The sequence below is a fragment of the Nycticebus coucang genome, chromosome 13, assembly GCF_027406575.1.
Source record: "Nycticebus coucang isolate mNycCou1 chromosome 13, mNycCou1.pri, whole genome shotgun sequence".
Taxonomy (NCBI): domain Eukaryota; kingdom Metazoa; phylum Chordata; class Mammalia; order Primates; family Lorisidae; genus Nycticebus; species Nycticebus coucang.
The window spans coordinates 27326781-27338976 of NC_069792.1; the positions used below are offsets into that span (position 1 = coordinate 27326781).

General features: G+C 35.9%; 1 protein-coding gene across 2 annotated transcripts in view; it reads left to right on the forward strand.

Moving 5' to 3' along the window:
- Nucleotides 1-12196, forward strand: part of ZFHX4 (zinc finger homeobox 4) — a 204855-nt gene that overhangs the window by 164640 nt on the left and 28019 nt on the right. For both annotated transcript variants that reach the window (XM_053559105.1, XM_053559106.1), the window contains exon 5: nt 4881-4949. In XM_053559105.1, the coding sequence (XP_053415080.1) occupies nt 4881-4949 (69 nt within the window). The remainder of the gene's footprint in view (nt 1-4880; nt 4950-12196) is intronic.

Genomic DNA, 12196 nt, shown 5'->3' on the forward strand with positions numbered 1-12196 from the left:
TAAATATTAATCTTGTTATTATGAAAATGCTTTGAAAGGGTTTGAACTGTTTTCTTAGGAGGAAAAAGAATTCTGTTCTCAGGCTTCCTGGCCTGGGAGTCCTGGGGGCTGCCTGGAGGCAGCGCTGTCCAGGGGAGAAGTACAGAGAGCTTTGGAGTCAGACGGACGCGTCCAAATCCCACCTCTGCTGCTCTGTGCCCTGGGAAAAAATTAAACTGTCTGAGCATTGATATCTCATCCCTTCCATAAAAGCAATGATTTTTCTGTTACAGATTACTGTGAGGATTGGGTAAGGAAATGCATGTCACAAGCCTAGCATCTAACAGGTTTCTGACAAATGGTAATTTTTTATTCTAAAGTTGAGAGAGCTACACATCTCTTCTCGTGTGTTCAGTCTCTAAAATATCCTCGTACAGTGAGTCACTTAGCTCCAGTAGAGATAGGAGGGGCTTTAAGAGTAAAATGAGGCAGGGCAGTGCTACAGGGTTGTGGAGTGAAGATGGTTTCAAACTTGCAAACTCTGTTTTAGAATTTAGTCCTATGTTTAAGTTTAACAAAAAATAGGAATTGGGGTTGCCTTCTTGGGAAAAGCTAAAATGGGATTTAAAAAAGTTACCTGGGACTACAGAAAATGGTTTTCTTTCTCTTTTTTTTAGCTTAGACCAGTTGGCTTAGTATTTATTCTCTTTGGTGGCAAGTATTTTATTTTACGTCCTAAACATTTTGCAAAGAATAGTGATATACTTTATTGTTTAAAGCTTTGGCAATTTAGTGAGACAGGTTGAAATAAGGCAGTTTTGTAGGCAAATGCTATTTTAGTGATGTACTTTAAAAAAATTCTTATTAGCACTAAATGTGTGCGGAATGCTCCCCAAGTTTTGCTGATAAGCATTTGTAAAGCACATGGCTGTTGCAGTCATCTAGTGAAAGTAAGATGAATTCCTCAATCTTAAAATTAGAATGCTCTGCATATGTGTATATCTAGACTGCTTTAAAAATTAAAATTACGGATTTTTCCCTGAACATGAGATTTGTATTGATTTTATTCTTTACAATTGTTATTCCAATAAGCAGTTGGCAGTGGAGGGATTTGCCAGATGGGAACTTGACAATTTTTCAACTAGAAGTAAACACCTGAAACTTACTGGAATAAATAGCATTCATGCATGGAAAGGGGAAAGTAAAAAGGAGTAATGAGAGGGGTAGACCTATAGACAAGAATGGAAGTGCAAGCTAATGAGAGAGAGAGAGAGAAACGTAAGAATTTTCATTCTCACATTTAAAAGGGATCAGAACCCTAAAACATTTTGGCATTCAGCTTTGTCTTTGTAGATGCAACCATTTGGGTTAGGCCAAGGAACAGGTGATTAATTAGAAGACAGGTCAAAAGAAAACAATTCACACTATAAATAAGTGCAAAATTCAAAAAAAAATCTGCTTTGGGTATCTCGAAAATATGGTTTCATATATTGTTGTGGTTAAGAGAACTATCCTGACATGCTGGTAACACTGTGTAGGCTCAAGTCAGACCTCCCTCGCTTGCTCTGGGTGTCATAATGCACAGAAAGAGCATTGTTCAGCTCCTGGCACAGAGCAAATGCTCTGAAAAACCTTGTTGTTGGTTATGGTGATTGTGATGATCAATACCATTCCACTGAAAATGCTTCTGAGGACTCCTACATTGTGTTAATAAAAATAGAGTAATTTGGTAACATTTTCAGATGTGCGATCATCACCAAATCGACAGGATAGAGTAGAATACTGGATAAACTAAGTCAATGATATTATTTTTAAATAGTATTAAACAAGGAAGGTCAGGGGCTAGAGAATTCAAATTAGTAATCTATTTAAATGATTGGCAAAGAGACAGATTCTGTTAATAGGAGTTAGATTTGTTATTGCAGAGCAATCATTAAAGTGCTATATTATAAGATGCCGAGTATCGTTTCTAGATTTTAAACATTTTATTTTACCTAGGCATAGAAGTACAGATTAATCCATTCATTTGGTAGGTGGAAATCTCCTTTATTAATATATTTATACTATTTATATAGAGGGTGCAACATTGTTGAGGATCTAAAAAGAATTCTGTGGCATATGGAGCTACATTCCTTTATGAAATTATTTGCACAAGTAGCTCTCATTGGACAAGCCTCCCAAGTGCCACCTGACCTACTTTGTAAGATTAAATAACAGTTTCTGATTTTGTACATTTCCTTAAATCATTACCAAACGAAATGATTTTAATGTGGCACTAAACTATTATTCAGTTATATATCCAAGGAATGTGTTTTATGAAATAGCAGAATTTTCATAGGACTATTGAAAAGTTGTTTTTCTTCCCCCACTCAGTTTTTGGCCTTTGCTAAGACTAGGTAAACCTTTATGGGCTCTCATATATGCTGGTATTACAGCTAGATGCATAGAAAATTTCAGACTTTCCTACTAAATGGACAAGGGTTTCATTCAAGACTCTGTTGGTTTCGAACTTTGTGACCCAGCACAAGTTATTTTCACCTCTTTAAGCTCCAGTCTCCTGATTTATAAAATCAGAATTAGTAATTATCTTATGATTTTATTGAGAGGATGACAATTATTTCTATCCAAATACCATATCAGTACCTGGCAGAGATATGAATTCAATAATTTGTTATCATATTATTTTTATTTTCATTAATCTTTAAGGAATAGCAATTATTTGGTCAAATTCACTTAAGCACCACTGGTATTCATTTAAACATGTTTATGTGATATGCTGAAGTGTGTGCGTATGTGTGTGCATGTGTGTGTGAAATAGTAAGGGGTTTTTATAAATTATATTTATTTTCTGCTAGAAAAGAAGGAAAGAAATGGTTTTATACATGTACACACCTTTCTGTATGTAGCAAGGTTTATTATATGTGTTTGGTATAATTGACAGATCTTTCAACTTAGAGTCCTTAAGTTCTGGGAAGCTTTTACAAAATTCTTATTGTGAGACCCATCTGTTTCAAGATTCAGGGTGTAGATTAGTATTTTGAATAAAAGTGTCTTAGGTGACTTTGATATGTCTTACTCTGACAATTTGTGAACATGAAAAGCTATGTTTGAGGAGGCCGTAATTTATTGGGGAAATATACATGAATCCTGTAAAAAATTATCATAAAAGTACATTGTGATAAGTGTGAAGATTTAAGTATAAACTAATTGTTACGGGTGCACAGAGAGATTTCGCTTGCTTTTGTTTATGAGGGAAGAATAGGAGGTAAACAAGAGAAGAATAAAAAGATATTTAAAGTCAAAAGAACTAACTCATCAAGACCTGAAGATGATGAGAGTTGCCGAGAGAGAAGGTGGGCTGCTTGAGTGACATCTTCAACATAGATCGAGGCTGTGATTTATCTACAGCTTAATCCTGGGTTTATAAGTAAAGATTGAGGATAAATTTTTCCTTTCATGGTAATTTAAAATACAGTTACAAAAAATATAATGTTTTGTGGAGGGGGGCACTGTGTGCTTATTATACTTGTGTTGTTTTTAGATTACTGCCAAAGGCTAAAGGTTTTGTATATAGCAGGAGAAAAAATTCGTAAATGCAGTCATATTGCCTTGGTATGTACTTTTTTAAAAGTTCACCATTCGTTCAGTTAAAGCCTTCAGAATCAACCAGAGATGCTATTGCCTAGAAATATTTGATGAACACAATTCTCTTTGGCGGTGTAAGAATTGTATGACAACTTTTTAAACTTCCGGATAATGTCTGGCCTTTTCTAACTTCAAATTCTATATTATATTGTACTTTTATTTATATTAGATATTTTCTATTATAATTATTGATTATTTATATAATTATATGTCAATTTTATAAATGACAGAATTGAGGCTTAGGTTAAGTCATTTACCCAAAGTCCTGTACCTAAAAAGCGGTGGAGCCGTGATTTGTACTCAAGTTGTTCTGAGGGAGCATCTTGCCTACAGACACAAGGCAGAAAGGCAGACAGATAGTTGTGGAAGCTATTGGAATTGTCAGGAAAGAGAAGCAGACAGAGGAAATAAGACATTATAACATGGAATCAACAGCTGTGAAGACTCGGTGTGGAGAAGGAATGAAGTGTTGAAGGTGATTTCTGAGGTCTCTTTATTATTATTATTTTTTTATTAGATAGATTTCTTTATGACAGGGAATAAGAAAGAATAATGGAGTTAGGTGAAAATACTGATTTGTGTTTGAGGTTGAGTTTTGCAAACCAGGACACTGTTGGCATTTCTGCTCTGGAGCTCAAATAAAAGATCAGAATAAAGATGTGGATTTATCAATGACTGAGACTTAACTCTTCTGATGGCCCTTTTGAGTGCCTGATGTTTCTTTGGTCTCTCACTTCTGCTGTCATATACAGTAATGAGATTTCCTTTTCTTTTTGTTGTCTTGTCAGTGAAGTAAAAGTATGCTCGTAATGTGTGTAAGGTGCCATTGTCACTGTCACCCACGGTCCTATAATGTAGTCTTGGCCAAATAGCCAAAAAGTGAAAATTGGAATGAGCCTTTCCTGCTTCCATATTTCATCTGGGTCGTTGTATTTGTTCTGTGCTGATGATTATCAAGAATTAAATCTAACCTCTTGGAGGCGGGACACAATTAAAGGAGAGACTTTACCTGACACATGCAATCAGTGTAACCTGGTTCAATGTACCCTCAATGAATTTTCAACAATTAAAAAAATCAAATCTTAATCTACCACTCCCTAGACTCATTTTGCCAACCAGGGGTCACTTGTCTGCAAAGTGTGCTAGAGACTCACCTGAATCCCACCTGATTCTTCTCTTCTTATAGCCAATTTTGGATTCTTGTGCTATCAGCTATGATCTGACAGCTAATTACCTTTCCATGATGTCCTCTGCAGAGACTGCCTCTTTGGGAGCCAGGACCTGTGAGGATGAGCTTACTGAGCAGCAGTTGAGATCAACCTCAGGTAATTGTTTCTATTCTTTCTCAAAATCTTGCCTTGTCCTACATGAGTTAAACTTGTGACTTCCATAATTTATTTAATAAATATTATCTGGAACTCCTCTAATCAGATCTGATCAGATCCCTTAAACAAATAAGTGAAAAGCAAAATCAGATATATACACTATTTTGAAATATATGTAAAGCGACTTTATTTATTAGAGCAATTATAGCTTCACAGCAAAATTGAGAGGAAGTACAAATTTCTCTAATACCCCTCCCCCATCACATGCATAGCCTTCCCCATTATTATCATCCCTCACCAGTGTGGTGCCTTTGTTCAACGATGGACCTGTGTTGACCATAGTTTGTATTAGGGGTCAATCTTGGTATTATACATTTCATGGGTTTGAACAAAAATATGAAATGTGTCTACCATTATAATATCGAAAAGAATAGTTTCACTGCTCTAAAAATCTTCTGTACTCTGCCTATTCATTGCTTCCTCTTCGTTGGCCCATGGAAACCACTGATCATTTACTGTCTCCACACTTTTGACTTTTCCAGAATGTCATTTAGTTGGAATTATACAGTTTACAGTGTTTTCTGATTGGTTCTTTTCACATAGCAATATGCATTTCTCCATGTCTTATCATGACTTAATCACTATTTATTTTTAGTGCTGAATAATATTCTATTTTCTAAATATACCAAAGTAATGTATTGAAGTTGCTTCCAAGTTTTGGCAAATATGAATAAAGCTAATAGAAGCATCTGGGTCCAGGTTTCCGTGTGGACATAAATTTTCAACTCCTTTGGGTAAATACCAAGGAGTATAATTACTGGATCACATGGTAGGAGTATGTTTATGTTTAGTTTGGAGGGTACCACTGAACTGCCTTGCAAAGTGGCTGTACCATTTTGCATTCCTGCCATCAAGGAATGAGAGTTCCTGTTGCTCCACATCCTCACCAGCACTTGGCATTGGCAGTATTCTGGATGTGGCTATTCTAATAGGAGTGTGGGTGACTTGTTATTTGCAATTCCCTGATGGCATATGATGTGGAATATCTTTGCATAATTATCGTGTGTACATCTTCTTTGATGAAGTGTCTGTTAAGGTCTTTGGCTCATTTTCTGATTGGATAGATTGCTTGCTAACAGTTCTTTTCATATTTTGGATGGCAGTCCTTCATCAGATTTGTATTTTGCAAGTATTATCTCCCACTCTATGGCTTGTCTTATTTTCTGACAGTGTCTTTTACAGAACAAAACATTTTAATTTTAATAACGTCAAACTTACAAATTCTTTCTTTCATGGGTTGTGCCTTTGGTGTGGCATCTAAAAGTCGTTGTCAAACCCAATGTTATCTAGATTTTCTCTTACGTTACTTTCCAGAAGTTTTATAGTTTTACTTCTTGCATGTAGGTCTATGATCCATTCTCAGGATAAGTTTTCTGAAGGATGTAAGGTCTATGTTTAGATTTATTTTTCACATGTAGATATTTGTAGCTTTTTAAAGAACAATCAACTTCTGCTTGATTATTTATTACTTTAATATTTATATACCAGGATGCTTTATCTAAATAATCAGTTTTCTACAAAGTATATATCATAAGATGGATATTATTTTTTCCCAAGTCAAACAACCTTGTTAGTAGAGTTATTTTTGGTGATTAATCAACTTGTTGGATTTTATATGGCCAGGTCAACATAGTCACCAGTCTCTACGCTTTGCACATGCATGTGTGTTAAAAAGAGGCAGCTAACACCTTCTTGGGGGCATCATATTCAGGTAATTTAAAAGGAAATCCACCCCTGTATTACAATACACCTCATTTATTTCTACTATATAAGTGTGACCTCAGTTTCCAGATTTATAGAACTCAAAAAATATTATCAACAATTGGAACAATGATAATCATTGGAACAAGAAATGATTATAAAAGTCATTTGCATTCATAATGGTATATTGAAATACTTCTAAAAATATTTTGCAAATGAAAACATTTCTCCCATCTTAAGTCAAGATATCCCTCTTAAAACATTTCAGATTCAAAGTTAAGTTTACTTTCACCTATGCATGTTTCATGAATCATGTTATTTTTACTCTAGAAAACTAGGATAAAATAGAAAAAACAAAGTCTCCATTCCATACCTCAAACCAGTTAAAAGATTTCATTTATGACTTAATTAGAAGTAAAATGGCAAAAATCAAGATTTGTGACAAAAATATCAAGCTGACACTACCTGTCAAAACATTTCTTTATTGTTTTGTAAACTATGACACAAAAATCTACATCTTCACTTTGGTCTCTGAGAGGCTTTAGATGTAGATATTATCAGGCCTTTTGTATGTTTTCCTCTAGATGTTCTATAAGGGAGTTGAATACAAGTTCAAATTGAACTTTATTTTCTACAAAAGTATTTTTTCTCCTCTTTTCTCCATGATGATTGATAACTTCATGTTATTGACCTAGTTGCCAAAATAATATAACTAGAAATCATTTTTACTCAATTTTATTCAAAATATTAGTGAGGAACTTTTATATCCCAGGGACTGCTGGGCATATGTTATGAATAAGAAAGATGAAATCTCTCATTTTATACAATATTTCTAAACAAACCAATAAACAAGGTGCCTTTAATTAGAATGATAAGAGAGGTAAAAAAAGGTGATGTGCTAGAGCAGATGTTCTTAAAGTGTGACCCCCTTTCAAGCAGTATCAGTACAACCTAGGAACTTGTAAGAATGTAAATTCTTGGGCTCCACCCCAGACTCACTGACTCAGAAACACTGAGCCTGGTTTCCGGCAAGGTCCTCCAGGTTGTGGCGATTCTTGCTAAAGTCAGTGTGACAGGTGATGAGCTTCTTTAGAAGTGGTCAGAGACATGCTCTGAGGAAATGACAGGTGAGTTGAGTTCTGAATAATGAAAAGGAGTCAGTCATGCAGAATCTGAAGAAATGTATTCCCAACAGTGGTGAGAAGTTGGTCACATTCCAGGAAAGGAAAGAAGGAGAACATAAAGGAAGACCCATGAGTAAGGAGAAGAGCAGCGTAGGATGCAGTCAGAAAAGGAGGCAAGGGCATGGTCATTTCAGCTCTAGTAAGGAGATGATATGTTACTCTCAGTGAAATAATAAGCTTTGACAGGACTTGAGCAAGAGAATGGCTTGATTTTATTTGTGGTGAATACATTATAGGAAAGCAAAAGTCTTACGTAGTTATGTGACCATTTCAGGAATACAAGTAAGAGATTAAGAGTACTGGCAGTGGAAACGTACAGAAGCAGGTGGATTCAGAATACATTAGATAGTATTTTGGAGGTAGAAATAGTAGGAATTGCTGATGGATAAGATGATCTGAGTAAAAAAGAGAAGAGGCAAGGGTGGCTGTTGTTTTGTTAATGGTACAACCATTAACTAAAATGTTGAAGATGAGGGGGGAAAAATGAAGTAAAGTGTTTTGAGGGGGAATGAAGAGCTCTGATTTGATTTGGGTATAATGAATTTCATATGCCTTTTAGACATCCAAGTGGAGATATAAAATTTAAATCCACAGCTCTGGGTGAAATCATCAGGGATAATGATGGAGATAAAGAAGAGGACTCAGTACCAATTCTGGAAACACTCAAATATTTAGATGAATTTTTTTTTTTTCCTTTTGTGAGACAAAGTCTCACTCTGTTGCTCAGGTTAGAGTGCTATGACATCATACTAGTTCACAGTAACCTCAAACTCCTAGGTTCAAGAGATCCTCTTGCCTCAGCCTCCTGAGTAGCTGAAACTATAGGCGCCCACCACAATGCTCAGCTAAGTTTTTTTGTTGTTGTTGTTGTTGTTTTTTAGTAGAAACTGGTCTCACTCTTGCTTAGGCTGATTTTGAACTTCTGAGCTCAAGGGATCCCCCTGCCTTCGCCTCCAAAAGTGCTAGGAGTACAGATGTAAGTCACCACACGTGCCAAATATTTAGATTTTTTTATAGAGGAGGACCCAGCAAAGGAGATTACGAAGGAACTCTCACAGAGACAGGGTAAGACCCATAATAATCTGGGGCAATGATATCCAGGAGAGTTACTTTTTTCCAGAATGAGGGAGTAGTACCATCTATTGGGAAAAAGAAGATCCAAACAGAGAAGTGTCTCTCAAATTTCACAGCATGGAAGTAATCGGTAACTTGGAGAAGAGCAATTGGTATGACTAAAAGACAGCCTAGCCAGGGCTGAATAATAAATGTGATTTAGTAAAGAAAGAAAATGCAAGGGCGGTGCCTGTGGCTCAAGGAATGGGGCGTCCCATGTACTGAGGGTGGCAGGTTCAAACCCAGCCCCGGCCATAAAACTGCAAAAAAAAAAAAATGAAAGAAAATGCGTAAAACAAACACAAAAGAAAACTCCAAACCTGACTATTAAAACCAAAACAAACAAATACTCCTTTTAAATAGAGTAATGGGGTGGCATCTAAACTCTTTCTCTCCCCCCCCCACCTATTTTGCTTCCTAAATTCAATGCACTATTCCAGCTAACATGTATTGTCTGCTTACTACATCAATATATAGGAAAAAGAAAACGAAAATGTACCCAGAAATGTTAAATCCAGTTCCAGTTTAAGAGAAAACTTTTTTAAAGTAGGAAACAATTAATACTACAAGTAATAACATAGGTATTATTTTTTTAATACTTATTTTGTATTAGGCTCTATTCTGACAGGTATTTTATGCTTTATTTCATTATACTCTTTTGAAGTAGGTATTTTTACAGATGTTGAAACTAGTATTTCCCAAGTTGGGCTTGAAGGAAAGTGGGAGTTATATAGTGAAGAAAAGTTATTCTATATAAGACAAGGAAATGTAATGGTGTGTACAGGAAGGAAGAGGGCCTTGCATTCAGCTGGGTATTTCTTGAACAGTGGTTGCAAAATGTGACCTGGACAAGGAACATGAGCGTTACCTGGGAACTTGTTAGAGATGCAAATTCTCAGACCTCCTGTTCTAGCTCTATGAAATGAGAACATCTAGAAGTAGAACCCAGCAATCTGTGTTTTAGTAAGTTCTCTAGGTGATTCTGACAATCTGAACCTTGAGAAGACTATTCTTGAGCATGAAGTGGGAGGCAGGAAGTGAAGAAAGATGAGATTGGAGTGGCAGAAAGGGACCAGGTATCTTGGAGATGTCTTGCTGTATACAGAAGATTGAAGTTTTTCTTCATAAGGGATGGTAGTTACCAAAAGATTTTAAGTAGAGAAATAAGATTTTAGTAGATCATATGATGGATAGATTTGAATGGGTTGTGACTGGACAAGGAGTGCATGGAGGTGTCCTGGAAAGAAGTCTTAGAAGCTCAGCATCTTCAGTAGAGACACTCAGACTATAAGGCGAAAGTCGTTTGAGTTACTATACTCTCTTTCCTCTTTATGTGATCACTCCATGAGTTTAAAAACTATGCCGTGTGTTCTTAGGAGGCTCATAAGAAAGGTTCTTGAACCCAGTTATATATTAAAACCATAGGAATCAATCACAATTGGCAGGGACTTAGATCATAAAATACCACTGAAGTTGATTGTAAGGTTTCCTTAGAAAGTCTGTTATTTTGTAGGATTAATAATAGTTTTCCAGTCATTTGTTATTATTCAAATGAAAATAAGCTAGTCATTCAAAATCTTTTCTTTTAAATATAGTTGATGTGTATATGTAGAGCCACTTATAAGTTTGTCGTTTTAGACATGTTAAAAATGCTGGGGAAAGTTCATTGTGCCATACTTTTGTAATGTAATACTAAAGTAGTTTGCCTTCTGTCTGTTATTTTTGAAACAGCTAAAAATGAAAATGTGTTATCATTTGCCTGATAATTAGGACGTTTTCATGGACGCTAATACACATTTTAAGCTTAAGTATATATGTATCATAAAAATTCATATAGAAATAGATATATTTTTGTATTCCATGAGGCAAAAGAATAATTTAAAATGCATATCACATGCATATGCTGAATACAACAGTATTATGGAATGCTTTAATATTTTCATTTTTATTGTATGTGATATATTAGTGAAGTGAGCTATTGATGGCAATAAAAACCACTTTAACATCTTAGTTTTGGAATTTTACATAATATATTTCCCTTAATTCTAAAGTCACTTCTTAATGTACTTAATGTTATATATACATATTTTCCTACAAGCATCTTTTGTTTTATGATATTTTACAATTGGCAAAATGTGGTACTTGAAAGTTAGAATGTAGCCATTTTCTCCCTAACCCCAAATCCTAACCTACAGTTTTTATAGAGAAAGTGCTTTCTCACATTCATACTCTTGACTCTAAAGTCTATTTATGTAAAGAATGTTAAATTTATTTCTAAAACTCTCTGTGAGAATAAAAGTAACCTTTTATTCTGACTTATATGAAACTTTATGGTGTGTGTAAGTTACCTTTTGATTATTTTTTGCATGATTAAAATTTTGCAAAGTCCTTATGGCTCCAAAGAGCCTACCTGTAATAAACAGCTTTCGCCTTCTAAACCACAAAACAGGTCTGAATTGCTTGAGCATTAGAGCTAATTGCCTGCCTACTTCAAAGGAAGAACTCAAAAAGGGGCGGGGGAGTCACAGAAGCAGAGGCACTGCAGGCGAATCCACCTCTAAAGGTTATGAGTTGTGGCTTGGAGGAGCCGGCAAAGTTATGGCCTCAGAACTGCTGTTTGCGATTAAGTTGATGGCGAGAGTCTATCCCACAATCTTTCCCTGCTGCTGACACAGAGTCTTTGTTCACATTCAGATTTCTCAAACTGTTGCCAGGGTCAGGCTGAGGTCAGACACCACAGTGATGTATAGAAGAAGATGTCTGGGAATTTCTCTCACACTTAAAACACATACCAGAAAATGAAGAAGAGGCCTCTGCAAAATCTGTCTGATGAGACCCAGATTATACTGTAGCCTTATTTTAGTGCCTTCATAATTTTTTTTTCTTCTCCTGACACACAATGTTTTATTAATGTGAGTTGCGATAGCCCTTACAATTTTATGTCCCCTCAAGATAAGGACACTCAGTAGCACTCTGACACTTCATTTTCCAGCCCTGGGAGAAAGGTCCAGTAAATCTACTCAAAGAAGACTTGCATCCCTTCCCTGGGATGAGTTGAAAAGTAATTGCCCTGGGCTGGTGTAGGTCGCTGGCCTGACCCTGGGTATCACCTCACATGTGCAGACTTGGGAGGAACACAGCCCAATCCAGTCGCCATCTCAGCCTTTCAGCCTTCCAAAGCCAGTTTGG